The sequence below is a fragment of the Hippopotamus amphibius genome, chromosome 5 (assembly GCF_030028045.1).
Source record: "Hippopotamus amphibius kiboko isolate mHipAmp2 chromosome 5, mHipAmp2.hap2, whole genome shotgun sequence".
NCBI classification, from domain to species: Eukaryota; Metazoa; Chordata; class Mammalia; order Artiodactyla; family Hippopotamidae; genus Hippopotamus; species Hippopotamus amphibius.
In genome coordinates this window covers 87,575,696-87,591,495 of record NC_080190.1, presented here as the reverse complement: position 1 = coordinate 87,591,495, position 15,800 = coordinate 87,575,696, and the positions used below count along the sequence as shown (strand labels likewise).

Sequence of the window (15,800 nt, the reverse complement as noted above, 5' to 3'; positions counted from 1 at the left end):
TTTTAATTTCCTTTTCTCTGATGACTAATGATGTTGAGCATCTTTTCATATGTTTGTTGCTTATTTGGATATCTGCTTTAGTGAAGTTTTTATTCAGGTCATTTACCTTTTTTTATATTATTTGGTTATTGGTCTCTTTCTTATCGATTTAAAAATATACCCTGGGTGTGAATCTTTTGTCACATTTCATGTATTGAAAATTGTCTTCTCAGTTATGTGTTATAACTTTCTTAATGATCTCATCTGGTAAAGAGAAGCTTATTAAAAAGACTATCCTTTCCTTCCACTGAATTGTGTTTTTTGTTGGTGGTGGTTTTGTTTTTTGTTTTTTCTGGCTAGTCACCTTTTATTCCCTTGTTTGGGGGGGTATGTAATTAGAACCTGAGTTTGTGGATGAAGTGACAACCATGGCAGACAGGACTCTTAGAGAATGAGGGGAGTTCAGTCAGGCATCCAGAGTTAACATGCTGTGTTCCCCAACATTAGAGTGATTCTCAGGGGCTTGCTGTAGAGCTGGGCAGTTTTTAAAGAGTTGACATTTCTATGTTTGGTCACCCTAAGAGTGTTTGTATCATAATCACATAGGATGGTGAGGTGGCATGGGCCCCAATTACTTATTGCCTCCTTTAACATGGTTGAGCTAAGTGAAACTGATAAGAAATGTTTCTCCAGCTTTTAAAAACATACAGAATCATTTCCAGAATTCTCCAGGAAGTAAGAACTGTTCATTTTGACCTGAAGAACATGTTGCATTTTCTACTTCACTGCAGAGGTATTTCCTACTCTAAAATGCCATCCTCTTTCTATCCACATACAAATTGTGGAACAGAGAGGAACTGGTGCCAGGCATGGAGGATGAAGAGGAATGATTTCACATCAAGTGGGCTGGAAGCCAATAGCTGAGGTTTTTTTTGTTTGTTTGTTTCTTAAAAACACTTATTGGAGTATAGTTGATTAACAATGTTTTGTTAGTTTCAGGTGTACAGCAAAGTGAATCAGTTATACATATATATGTATCCATTCTTTTTCAGATTCTTTTCCCATATATATTATTGCAGAATATTGAGTAGAGTTCTCTGTGCTATATGGTAGGTCCTTATTAGTTATGTGTTTTATATATACTAGTGTGTATATGTCAATCCCAGTCTCCTAATTTATCACTTGCCACCATGTTTCCCCTTTGGTAACCATAAGTTTGATCTCAAGATCTCTGAGTCTGTTTCTGTTCTGCAAATAAGTTCATCCATATCATTTTTTAATTAATTCCACATATAAGTGATATCATATGATATTTGTCTTTCTCTTTCTCTTTCTGACTTATTACTTCACTTAGTATGATAATCTGTAGGTCCATCCAGGTTGCTATGAGGCATTATTTCATTCTTTTTGATGGCTGAGTAATATTCCATGGTAGGTATATACCACATCTTCTTTATCCATTCATCTGTTGATGGACATTTAGGTTGCTTCCATGTCCTGGCTGTTGTAAATAGTGCTGCAGCAAACAGTGGGGTACTTGTGTCTTTTTGAATTATGGTTTTCTCAGGGGATATGCCTAGTAGTGGGATTGCTGGGTCATATGATAGTTCTGTTTTTAGTTTCTTAAGGAACCTCCATACTGTTTTCCATAGTGGCTGTACCAGTTTACATTCCAACAGTGCAAGAAGGCTCCCTTTTCTCCACACCCTCTCCAGCATTTATTGTTCCTAGATTTTTTGATGATGGCCATTCTGACTGGTGTGAGATGATATCTCATTGTAGTTTTGATTTGCATTTCTCTAATAATTAGTGATGTTGAGCATCTTTTCATGTGCCTCTTGGCCATCTGCATGTCTTCTTTGCAGAACGTCTGTTTAAGTCTTCCACCAATTTTTTGATTGGATTGTTTGTTTTATTGATATTGAGATGCATGAGCTGTTTGTACATTTTGGAGATTAATCCTTTGTTGCTTCGTTTGCAAATTTTGATTTCTCTGTGTGTATCCTGTAGCTGTCCTTTGTTGTAATCTTTCCAGCTTTGGGGTTGAAGACTGTCCTGTTTTTCTATGATGAGTTAAGCATTGTTTCTTTCATGATGATTTTTATAAAATTGTGTTATTTCTTCTTTAGTGTTTGGAAAATTCCACAAAATGAAGCCATTTCAGTCTGAAGTTACTTTTGTGGAGATTTTAAGTTTCAGAGTGTTAAATTGTTTAATATTTATGTTTGTTAATATCATAAATACAATACATGTAGTTTCTGAAACAACAGATGATGAATTATTACTTACTTAAAACCAAGTAACAGCTGTGTGGTTCCGACATACCTTAATATCTTACTCTTGGTTCAGGGAGACAGAAGCCAGGTATCCTACACAGACACACAGAGTTGGTATTGCAGGTGAAGAACGCTAATAAAATGAGTCTGGGCATGGTTCTATAGAAGGGAGAGGTAGCTGTCCCCCTGCTCTTTTAAAGGGGAAAGAAAAACCTTTGCTCCCTTGGGGAGGGTCCTGAGTTCTTTCTCTAACCTTTTGGTATGCAGATTTCTTCAGGGAAAAAAGACCACTGTCTCCAACTTTACACCTAGAATGTCATTAGGGTCCCAGGTTTCAGCATCCCCACTGAAATGTAAATCTCTCTAGAGTTCTATCCTTAATAGTTACTCTCCAAATTTCATTCTTTTACCTTGGGTTTCAAATTTCATTAACATTTGCTCACAAAGTCCTAACTGTGCAGAAAAGTAAAATTATTTTCTGTAGAGTCCCACGGTGCCACTCATTTTACTTCTCCATAGGTGATTTCTGGCCAGGTTTCCTACATATGTGCCATTGCTCATTTTGTTTTAGCCTTTAACAATGAAGGTCTATGGTAGAAAGCTGGATAGTTTCCTCTTCGTTTTCCTATTAGCCTTTTACCTGGCCCAGCTGTACCCAGATGCATCAGGGTAAACTAATATTTTGCCTACACTTTGCCTTGGACTGTGAGGAAGAATCTGTGGCACATTTTGCCATCCATACGGCTCTGGCCAGTCAGTTGAAGCTGATTTAAGTGCCTTCCAGGCTTAGGCAGGATCATGAATCACTTCAGCTAAATTTAGGAACAAATTCCACACCTCTTTCTGATGGAGTAAATGCACTGTAGGTAAAAATGCTCACAGACTGCATGTCTGAGGTCTCTTACACTACCAGATGTTTGCACAAATACTTGAACATTTCTGATAAATATCCCCAGGTGCAAATCACACTTAAAGTACAAGTTAGTGCTCAACTTTCACACACATAGGAAGCACAGTCCCACAGGGTACACCTGAAATCAAGATTTTGCAATTGTTAGGAACCTACTAAGTGTGGCCCCTCCCTGGCTGGTAAACTTTAGACACCTCATTCCAGTCCAGATATTCAGTTTTGTCCATGTTTCAGAGAGACTGCCTGAAGGTGGTCAGTTCCAAACAGTCCTATTGTCCATGACACGATACCTCCCTACCTCCCCACCTCCCCCACCTTTTGTGGTGTGGTTGACATCTGAAGGTGCTCCCCAAGGAAACGTAAGAGCTGCTATTTCCTGGTCAGAGCATCAGGGAGTGATGGTAGAAGTAGCTGCCTGTTTGAATGCCAAGGATTCACTGCCTTTGCAGTTGAGTTAAGCATCATGGGTGGCAGTTAGAAAGCAGCAAAGGCATTTCTCTTCTGAGAGGAGTATTCCAGGATCAGTTCTGGAGGACAAAGATGAACAATGACCCTGACCTTCATGATGTTCTAAAAGTTCACTTTTCTAGGTGCCATAGTTTTTGCTTTCCCTCCATTGTCTCAAAATCCAATGTACCTCATTGGTAACTATAACTTCACATTTTTTCCAGTCATCCTTTTCTCTTCCCCAGACCTTTCATCTGGAAAGGCTTGGTGCAAGAGAGGCATCAAAGTGTTTTAACAGGAAAACATTTTCAGAAGAAACAGACACATCATGCCCAGGGGAATCGTCAAAATGAGATACTGACTTTTCAAAAATTTCAAAACAGGTCTATATACTACCCCCCACCCCCACACACCTTTTTTTTGTCCTCATCATACCAATTAATAGCCTAGAGACCATTCTTTCTGAAGACAGCGGCATTTAATAATCAGACTGCCTTGCTAAGGTCTGTGTATCAAGAAAGAGGTGAAGGAAATAGAATCACTCATTCTTGCTAATTGTTGAGAAGTCAGCAGTGGTGAGATATCCTCTAGAAGGGGGTAAAATTCAAATTTGATTCACTCTCTCAGAAACAGGTTGCCCTCCCACTACCTTGTACCTTGCACAGGAATCACAAGCTAACAGTTCAGTGAGGCTCTGTGATCTTGGTTGTGCAGACTGTTACCACAAGCCCTTTCCATGGTAACAGGTGGCCCATACAGTTTTGCCAGGATCCATGGTGTTTCCACAGCTCACAGCACCACAGGGTGGTCTTTCAAGACTATCAGAGTTCTGCCACTGAGCAGAGGGACCACACTTGCTTTCAATTTGGCGGAGCTGGAGGCCAGAGCAGAGAAGGCAGTCAGGGAAACCTCTGTCACTCCAGGTGTTAGATGATTAGCTTGCTGGCCAGCAAAGCTTTTTAAAAGTCTTTTTCATGTTGTCAGTGGTAGATTCCAAGTGATCTACCCAAAAGTGAGTGCAATAGGCTAGAGACCCATTATTAGCTTCTTACGAGTCAGGCATCAGATTTTTAACAAGAGCTCATTAACAAACTCAATATTACTTTTCCAAAAGGCATCTCCCAAACTGTATCTCCATCTGGAGACCACCTTGGTCATGCTGTCTCCTTTATATACTGCCTTCCCTTAGGTAACAATAATTCCTAAGCCTTTTAATGCCCCCATAGCAAAAATTATCCATCATGAGGGTTTGCTCTGTCTCCAGTAGTGTAGGATTCTAGACATGGACACTTAAGTTTTCACCACAAACACTTCTTTCCCTGATCAGGATGGCCTTCTCTAGAACTTATGCCAGATTGATTTATACCATATATTCTGATGTAGTATCCACAAAACAACACAAGACTGTTTTTAAAAATTAACCCTTTTGAGTGAAGTCAGCATCACGGCAGTTTGAGATATTCATTTGTCACTCCCCTTAACCTACAAACAGTAAAACATCTGTAACTCAACAGATCCTCCGCCCAATACACCAGGACACCAGAGAGTTCCATACATCTATACATCTAAAGCTGGGTGGAATGGAACACACAAAGGAGACAAAACCAGGAGAGCAGCAGGAAGTGAATGACAGTAGATGAAAATGAGCAATTTATGGGGGATAAAAAGCTGGGCTTACTCATAGAAAAATATATTCATTCTAGATTTGTAAAATGATGGCTAAAAAAAAATTTGTTTCAGTGATACTTTAAAGATATATATTGTTGGTTCTCAAGGACTTAATTTCCACAGTATACAAATAGCTCATACAACTCTACAACAACAAAAAAACCCAATCGATAAAAGGGCAGAAGACCTAAATAGACATTTCTCCAAAGAACACACAGGTAGCCAATAGGCACATGAAAAGATGTTCAATATTGCTAATTATTAGAGAAATGCAAATCAAAACTACAATGAGGTATCAACTCACAGCCATCAGAATGGCCATCATTAAAAGGTCTACAAACAACAGATGCTGGAGATGGTGTAGAGAGAAGAGAACCCTCCTACACTGTTGGTAGGAATATAAACTGGTATAGCCACTATGGAAAACAGTATGGAGGTTCCTTAAAAACTAAAAATAGAGTTGCCATATGATCTGCAGTCCCACTCCTAGGCATATATCCAGACAAAACTATAATCCAAAAAAATACATGCACCCCTATGTTCATAGCAGCACTACTTTCAATAGCCAAGGCATGGAAGCATCTTAAATGTCCATGGACAGATAAATGGATAAAGAAGATATGGTACATATATACAATGGAATATTACTCAGCCATAAAAAGAATGAAATAATTCCATTTGCAGCAACATGGATGGGCCTAAAGATTATCATACTAAGGGAAGTAAATCAGAAAGAGAAAGAAAAATACCATATGATCACTTATATGTGGAATATAAAATATGACACAAACGAACTTATCTATGAAACAAATAGACTCACATATATATATAACAGACTGGTGGTTGTGGGGGGTGGGGGGAGGGATGGATTGGGAGTTTGGGATTACCAGATGCAAACTAGTATATATAAGAATGGATAAACAACACAGTCCTACTGTGTATATAGCATAGCGAACTATATTCAACATCTGGTAATAAACTGTAATGGAAATGAATATGGAAAGGTATATATATGTATTATTGAGTCACTTTTCTGTATACCAGGAACTAACACAACATTGTAAATCAACTATACTTCAATAAAGTAAAATTTTAAATATATGTTGTCAGTTCTTAGGGCATTAAACTCAAGGATATAGAGTATTGTAGATAGTAGAGGAGTAAAAACAGGCACACATAACCAAAAAACCATATGGTAAAGGTAAGTGAAATTTCTAGGACTAGGTTTAGAATTTTATTCCCTAAGGTTTTCATGGTATATAGAGATGTTTAAACATGTGTATGAAAGCAGGATTGAAAATTGATATTTAGTCAGATGAGATGTGTTTGGGGGAAAAGCCAGAAGGGATTGAGACAGGGTTTGATGGTCAGGAGAGGTCCACTGCTGAACAACTCTGATGTAATAAGGGGAATACCATAAATAGAATAGAACTGTAAGTCCGCTCCTGTGGCAAGAATGGCTTGTCCACTCATCGATTTGCTCTTTTGTTGCATGTTTTTATTCCTTATGAATCAGAGCTAGAAAAAGAATTAGAGCTTGGGTTGTAGTACTGTTTGTTTATGAATTAGGACTCAGAGTATTGATTTATTGCTGCTGGGTAGAATGGAAAAGAGAGCTGAGACTGGATGTATACACTGTTGTCATATTCTTAAGGACTTAAACTGATCAACTCCCCCAAACCTAATGCTGTTTCCTCTAAATATCCTTGTGAGCTAATCTTTCTTGTCACTCTGTTTCAGAATTAATTAATATCTGTAGAAACTATTCAAGAAAGAAGTTTGATGAGTTTAACAAAGGTAGAAAATGGTTCCATGATGACAAGCATGAAAGAATTCATTCTGAAGAGAACCCTTATGAATATAATAAAAGTGGAAATAGCATCTGTCTTAATGAGGACTCTATTCAGCATCGAAAAATTCAAATTTTGGAGCAACCTTTTGAATACAATGAATGTAGGAAAGCTTTCCATGAGAATTCACTCTTTGTTATACACAAGAATCCTTACACAGGACAGAACACCTGTGAATACAGTGAATACAGAAAAACCTTCTGTGATATGTCGGCTCTCATTGCTCATCAGAGAACACATCCAAAAGAGAATCACTATGTGTTTAATGAATGTGGAGAAAATTTCTTTGAGGAATCCATTCTCTTTGAACATAATGTTCACCCTTTGAGCCAGAAGTCAGACCTCATTCCAATTCGGAGAAGCCACTCAATTGACAATATAATTGGATATAACAAATGTGGAACCTTTTTAAATGAAAAATTAGTCTTTGGCATACAACAGGGAATACACACAGGAGAAAAACACTATGAATGTCATGAATGTGGAAAAATCTTCAACCAGAAGTCAGCGCACACAAGACATCAGAAAACCCACACAGGGGAAAAATCCCGTGAATGTCATGAGTGTGGGAAAACTTTCTACAAGAATTCAGACCTCATTAAACATCAGAGGATTCATACAGGGGAGAAACCTTATGAATGTCGAGAATGTGGGAAATCCTTCAGTGAAAAGTCAACCCTCACCCAACATCATAGAACACACACAGGGGAGAAACCATATGAATGTTATGAATGTGGGAAATCCTTCTCATTTAAGTCAGTCCTTACTGTACATCAGAAAACACACACAGGGGAGAAGCCCTATGAATGCTGTGAATGTGGGAAAGCCTTTCTGAGAAAATCAGACCTCATTAAACATCAAAGAACTCACACAGGGGAAAAACCTTATGAATGTAATGAATGTGGGAAATCCTTCTCTGAGAAATCAACTCTCACTAAACATTTGAGAACTCATACAGGTGAGAAGCCCTATGAATGTATTGAATGTGGAAAATTTTTCTGCTACTACTCGGGTTTCACAGAACATCAGAGGAGACACACAGGAGAGAAACCTTTTGGATGTAATAAATGTGGGAAAAACTTCCGTCAGAAGTCAGCCCTAATTGTTCATCAGAGAACTCACATAAGACAGAAACCCTATGAATGTAATGAATGTGGAAAATCATTCTGTGTGAAATCAAAACTTATTGCACATCATAGAACACACACAGGGGAGAAACCCTATGAATGTAATGTTTGCAAGAAATCATTCTATGTGAAGTCAAAACTTACTGTACATCAGAGAACACATTTGGGAAGAAGCTCTATAAATATAATAAATGAGGGAAATCACTCTGGGTGAAGTAAAGAGTTTATAGAACAAAGAATGCAAAGTGGGGAGAAAAATCTATTAAGATTTTGAGAACACCTTTGGTCTAAAGTCAGTTCTCATAATACAGCAGAGAACTTACAAAGGGAAGGAAATAATATGAAGATATTCTGGACATAGGAAAATATAATACTGGAATTTGGACCATACGGTATATCAGCTCAGAGAAGAGAAAACCTGTTGGTGAATAGATAAGGGAACCTTCTGCCGAAGGCCACTCCTCACTAAACATTTGAGAAATCACATGGTAGAAACCTCTGTCAGTATTTGTAGGAAGACTTCATCTATAGGCCAGAGAAAATGCACAAAGTATAGGACGTTATAGGAAAGCATTTATTATGAGGTGGCATTTTATTGGACTTGTGCAAAATGCTTGAAGTAGAATCTCAGTGGACATCAGATAGTAGTTACAAGAGAAATACTTTTGTTTTAAGTAGGTAGAAGCTTTACGTTAAAGCTAGCTTATCATACATCAGCGATTTTTAATTGAACTGTCTAGCATTTTAGGAAGTGTGGAGACTGTTTGCATTTAGACATAGTATTTATACAATTTGGCCCATAGCTGGGTGTGCTGTTGCTTCCAATTTAAGGTATTAGATGTGAACTGAAACCAGTGGGTTGTAAGCAATTCAAATGGTATTGCTCAGGCATATGCAAAACATCAAGGGGACCCACCTGCAAGATTTTCTGATGTCCAGGTCGAGAGAGATATCCTGGTCTTGGTGGCATACATAGGACAGGAACTTGCTAACAGGATTTTTGAATAATTCTGTGGTAGACTAATTTTGAGTGGTCTGTCCTGAAATGGTGAATCAAAGGGGCAGTGTAGGTTGCCTTGAATGCAACTACTAGGTGTAGTGGAAGTGAGTATGGAATATAGGTGGTTTCTGCCTTACCGGTGTTTAACAGTTTGGCCAGATGCCATCATGCTGTGAAGTGATTTATTGCAACCAACTTTATCCACGTACTTAACGTGTTTTATATGTGATACAGTGATTTTTTAAAAAGCAGAAGATTCATACACAAACATATACTCTGTTAAGTATGGAGCTTTAGAAAGCACAAATAGATTCTACTATTGAGTAAGATACAGTAGTTTGCAGCAGACCAGTGCACTCACTAAGAACAACTAGAAAAGCAGTTCACAAAAAGCATCTATTTAATTGCAACCTATTGTCGCAGAAGCAAAGAGGGTTAGGATGGTAAAGTTCAGGAGGTGTGTATGACAGAAAGTACATGGGAAAACATAGCTGTTTTTCCTGGGAGCACTTGCCAATTCTGGCTACAGGGGGGGATCTGACTATTAAGCTTGGCTCCAGCAGAAGGCTATAGCCTGGTGGGGGGAGGGGGGTTAGGGTGCAGGAAGACCAGAAACCAGGGAGTGATGAACTCTTGACAGTCAAGGCTGGAGTGAAAAAGATTGAAATGCAAGAGGCTTCAAACATATAGCCAGTTTCTTGAAATTTTCAGAATACTGATACAGGGCAGAAACTTGGAAATCTAAGCTGAAAAACACAAGTAGATTTTTTTTGCAGTACTGAGAAAAAATGAATAGAATTCAGGAACTGCCAGTAGGATGGGTCCTTGGTGAACACAGCATGCCATCAATAAAAGCAGAAGGTCCTACCAGAGGTAGATTGTACCTTGCCAAAACTGCAAACAATTCCTGAGTCATATTTTAAAATGTACACAGAAAGAAAACTCATAGGAACAGATGGCTTCACTGCAGTTATTCTAAATATTTAAAAAATAATACCAAACTTTAGTAAACTTTTCCAGAGAAAGCAAGATGGGACTTTTCCTATTTATTTTATGAGACCAGTACAACTTTGATACCAAAACCTTTAAGACATTTCAGGAAAGTAAAGTTACAGACCACTACATTATGAATTTAGATGCAAAACCTAAAATTGAAAAAAATTGCAGCCGTATATCTTGACTAAATGATGTTTACTAGAGGAATCAAAGGATAGATTTGATATTTAAAATTCAGTCCATTTGGCCTTCTCTTTCTTTCACACTCTCCTTTCTCCCTTGCACTTAGTGAGTTTCCCCTCTGCCTTCCCTTCCCAGAATTGAAGAGGCAGAGCAGTCCTGCTGTTGGGATGAGAAAGGTGCGGTGGTGACATGCCAACCTGTATGGAGTCCTGAGAGCAAGTGGAAGAGATGGTTAGCATGGCTGAGATATTGGTAGACTGAGCAGATAAGTAAATGTATTGAGGATAATTAGAGACAGGTTTCTCACTGTTGGAAAGGGTATCTATAAAAATGGAAATGGGAGAAGCTAAAAAACCACCTTGAGTGTTGGACTGGAATGTAACTCATTTTAAATACACAGAAGTAATTATAGTAGCATTTGTGTGTGTTTGTGTGTATTTTATGGATCTGTCTGTGGACACCAGGTACCAGGTTATAATTACTAAATACTGTCCTCCCACCAAAAATGGACCAAATGTCTGGAGTGATGGCTTATTCCAAGTCAGAGATGGGGAGAAATACAAGATGATCTTCTCTATCAGGCAATAAGAAAGTGTTCAAAAAATTATGGAGACATGTCAAAAGGACAAAAGAACCACCTTGGACAGTTTCCACTGGCCAAATTTGAGACAGTTTGAACATCAAAACAAATAACAATAGCATCACAAAAGACTTTAAAATGGGAATCCAATAATTTGTACGTATATAAATAAGTGAATAAATACATAGAGAAGGGAAAGCTTTTCTTTATATAATGTCAACTAGTAAATCTGGGAGGAATAATAGCAGTAGAAAAACATCATTTGGTAATTGTCATACTGGTGGCTAACTCAGTAAGTAGTTGCCAACATAGGCTACAGTTTGTGATTAGAAGCTGAATGAAGAACAAGGTATTGGCATAACCTCCAAATATTTCCCTACAAAATGCTAATCAACTGCAAAGGTGAAAATAGTGATTTTATGATAAACCTGGTAGACACCAACATAATCTGGTGATCAAAGTTCACTTCACCAGTGGTAGGACAGGTTAACATAATGAACTCCCTGGTGAGATGCTCTGAGAAGAGCCAACATCATCTGTGCTGTATTCTTGCCAAGAAACATAGCCAGAGTGTACTAATGAGGAGACATCAGATGAACCCCCTTGAAAGATTATATTATAGAATGTAAAGCCTGTATTTAAATTCTCAAGAACATAAAAGGAAGAGACCAAGAGACTGTTCCAGGTTGGAGGAGACTGAGGTGTTTTAAAATAAAAACAGGAGGACTTCCTAGGTGGCGCAGTGGTTAAGAATGCGCCTGCCAATGCAGGGGACATGGGTTTGAGGCCTGCTTCGGGAAGATTCCACATGCCATGGAGCACCTGAGCCCACGTACCACAACTACTGAGCCTGTGCTCTAGAGCCCGTGAGCCACAACTGTTGAGCTCATGTGCTGCAACTGCTGAAGCTGGCGTGCCTAGAACCCCTGGTCTACAACAAGAGAAACAACTGCAATGATGAGCTCGCACACCAAAATGAAGAATAGCCCCCACTTGCTGCAACTAGAGGAAGTCTGTGTGCAGCAACGAAGACCCAGAGCTGCCAAAAATTAATCAATTTTTCAAAAAAAAGAAAAAATAGAATAGTTGGCACAATTCAGAGTGTGTAGATTGGAGGCTAGTGTTTATTACCAGACTTGGGTCTGTAGGTAAGTAAGTATTTGGGGAAAAAACACACTCTTGTATATAAGGGAAATGAAGTCTCATGTCTGTAGATTATTTTTAAATGCTGTAGAAAAAGAGTAATAGAGAGAGAGAGTGTGTGTGTGTGTGTGTGTGTAGAGATAGAGTTCAAGCAAGAGTGCAGGGACAGAGGGAGGAAATGTAGTGCATGGTTGGGGAAATCTGAGTGAGTTTTTTGTACTATGCTTGTCTTTTAAGTTTGAAATCATTTCTAAGCAAATGCTTTAATAAAGTTTTAATTGATGTAACCTACCACGTTAGAAAAATAAGTGAAGCCATATCAGTGTCTCAGTAGATATAAAAAACATTTGACAAAACTTTACACACGTTCATGATTTTAAAAAATACACTAGGAATAGAAGGAAACTTCCTTAAAAACAGGCAAAAAGCTAACATACAACAGACGTCATACTAAGTAGATGAATACTGGAATATTTCTTCCTGATGTTAATAATAAGACAAGAATGCTTGTTACCACAACTTCTGTTTAACACTGGACTGAAAGATTCAGCTAGGTCAGGTCAGTAAGGCCAAATAAAAATAAAAATAAGGCATAAAAACTGGGAAGATTGAAGCAAAACTCATTATTTGAAGGTGATACCATTGTATATGTTATGCAGTCTATGGAAAAGTTATTAGAAATAAGTGAATTTAGCAAACTGGCTCTGTAAAAATCATATTTTTATGTATAAACAACAAATAGAAAAATTAAGTGATACCAGGACAATTGTATCCTTCCTGGATAGGGTGGCAAAGACCAGATTTATTCTCCTGCCTGACATAATTGGGAAAAGGGGAAACAAAAATAAAAGAAATAATTATTTTTAAATCACTGGATATACAACAACCCTATAACAGTTCCAGAAATCCAAAAAGTACATCACAAAATTAAGAGAAGTTGAAAGACAAGAATGAAAGCGTGTTAACAATGACTTGTGGGGAGGAGACAAGATGGCAGAGTAGAAGGACGTGAACTCCTTACAGAAACATCAAAGTCACAATTAACTGCTGAACAACCACCAACAAGAAAATGCTGGAAGCTACCAAGAAAGATACTGTACATCCAAAGACAAAGAAGAAGTCACAACGAGATGGTAGGAGGGGCACAATTGCAATAAAATAAAATTCCATACATGCCAGGGGGGTGACCCACAAACTGGAAAACAAGTATACCAGAGTTCTCCCACAGGAGTGAAAGCTCAGCCCCACATCAGGCTCCCCAGCCTGGAGGTCTGGCAATAGGAAGAGGAGCCCCCAGAGAATCTGACTTTGAAGGCCAGTGGGGTTTGATTACAGGAATTCCACAGGACTGGGGGAAACAGAAACTCCAGTCTTGGAGGACTCACACAGGGTCTTGTGTGCACCAAGACCTAGGGGAAAAAGCGGTAACCTTATAAGAGACTGGGCCAGACCTACCTGCTACTTGCTAGGGTATCCTGCAGAGGCAGGGGGTAGCTGTGGCTCACTGCAGGAACAAAGACACTGGTGGCAGCAGTTCTAGAAAGCAATCATTGGCACGAGCCTTCTTGGGTGCTGCCTTTTTCCACCAAGACCTGGCCCCACCCAACAGCCTACAGACTCAGTGCTGGAATGCCTCAGGCCAAACAACCAACAGGGCAGGAACACAGCCCCACATATCAGCAGATAGGCTGCTTGAAGTCTTGCCTGATAAGCATACCTCCTGATATGGCCCTGCCCACCAGAGTGACAAGACCCACCAGTGGGCAGGTAACAGTCCCTCCCATCAGGAAGCCTGCACAAATCTCTTAGCCTCATCCACCAGGGGGGCAGACAGCAGAAACCAGAAGAACTACAACCCTGCAACCTGCAGGATGGAAACTGGAATCACAGAAAATTAGACAAAATGAGACAGCAGAGGAATATGTCCCAGATGAAGGAACAAGATAAAACCCCAGAAGAACAACTAAGTGAAGTGGAGATAGACAATCTACCTGGAAAAGAATTCAGAGAAATTGTAGTAAAGATGATCCAAAATCTTGGAAAAAGAGTGGAGGCACAGATTGAGAGGACACAAGAAATGTTTAATGAAGAAACACAAGAACTAAAGAACCAACAAACAGATGAACAATACAATAATTGAAAAATAAGCTAGAAGGAACCAATAGCAGAATAACTGAGGCAGAAGACTGGATAAGGGACCTGGAAGACAGAATGCTGGAAATCACTGCCATGGAAGAGAATAAAAAAGAATGAAAAGATATGAGGACAATCTCAGAGACCTCTGGGACAACATTAAGTGCACAAACTTTTGCATTATAGGGGTCCCAGAAGGAGAAGAGTAAGAGAAAGGACCTAAGAAAATATTTGAAGAGATAATAGCTGAAAACTTCCCTAACAAGGGAAAGGAAATAGTCACCCAAGTCCAGGAAGTGCAGAGTCCCAGGCAGGATAAACCCAAGGAGAAACATGCCAAGACACACAGTAATCAAATTGAGAAAAACTAAAGATAAAGAAAAAATATTAAAAGCAACAAGGAAAAGACAACAGATAACAAACAAAGAAACTCCCGTAAGATTATCAGCTGATTTCTCAGCAGAAACTTTGCACGCCAGAGTGGCACAATATATTTAAAGTGATGAAAAGGAAGAACCTACAACCAAGATTACTCTACCCAGCAAGGATCTCATTCAGATTCAATGGAGAAATCAAAAGCTTTACAGACAAGCAAAAGCTAAGAGAATTCAGTACCACCAGACCAACTTTGCAACAAATGCTAAAGGAACTTCTCTAGGTGGAAAAGAGAAGGCCACAACTAGAAACAAGAAAATTATGAATGGAAGAGCTTATCAGTAAAGATGAAATTGTCTGCACACAAGTATTATATCAAAACCAGCAGCTGTGAGAAGATGAGAGCACAATGCAGGATATTGGAAATGCATTTGAGATTGAGACCAGCAACTTAAAAACAATCTTGTTTATATGTAGACTGCTATATGAAAACCTCATGTAACTGCAAACCAAAAATCTACAATAGATACACACAAAAAAGAAAAAGGAATCCAAACACAGCACTAAAGTTAGACATCAAATCACAAAAGAAGAGAACAAAAAAGGAAGGGAAGAAAAAACACCTACAAAAATCCAAAACAATTAACAAAAATAAATGAAAGGATTTACTTAGTGTTGATGACTTTAAAGACTGATTTCTCTCTGTAAATTGAATAATTGGTTCACCACAACCCTAATCACCATCCAACATCAGGTTTTGTTGTTGGAAATTAGCAAGTCTGAATTTAAAATGTATGTGCAGATGCAGTGACCAACAATAGCTGACACAGTCTGAAAATAGCAAATAAAGCTATAGGACTTAGACTCCTAGGTAATGAGACTGTTACAGGCAGACCTCAGAGTTACTGGCTTGGTCCCAGACCATCACAATAAAGTGAATATTGTAAAAAAAAAAAAAAGTCACACTGGTTTCTCGATGCATATAAAAGGTATGTTTACACTATACTGTAGTCTGTTAAGTGTGCAGTAGTGTTATGTCTGTTGCTAAAAAATGCTAACCACCATCAAAGCCTTCAGCAAGCTGTAATCTTTTTGAATAGGAACATCAGTGATCACAGATTGCCATAACCTGT

General features: G+C 38.6%; 1 protein-coding gene across 3 annotated transcripts in view; it reads left to right on the top strand.

Annotated features, from left to right (window-relative positions):
- Positions 1-12,256, top strand: part of LOC130853481 (zinc finger protein 37A-like) — a 52,358-nt gene extending 40,102 nt beyond the window's left edge. For 2 of the 3 annotated variants that reach the window (XM_057735439.1, XM_057735438.1), the window contains exon 5: positions 7,021-12,256. In XM_057735439.1, coding sequence (XP_057591422.1) covers positions 7,021-8,471 — 1,451 coding nt within the window. In that variant the 3' untranslated portion in view covers positions 8,472-12,256. The remainder of the gene's footprint in view (positions 1-7,020) is intronic. The other variant, XM_057735440.1, reaches the window with a different exon arrangement.
- Positions 12,257-15,800: the final 3,544 nt, after the last annotated feature.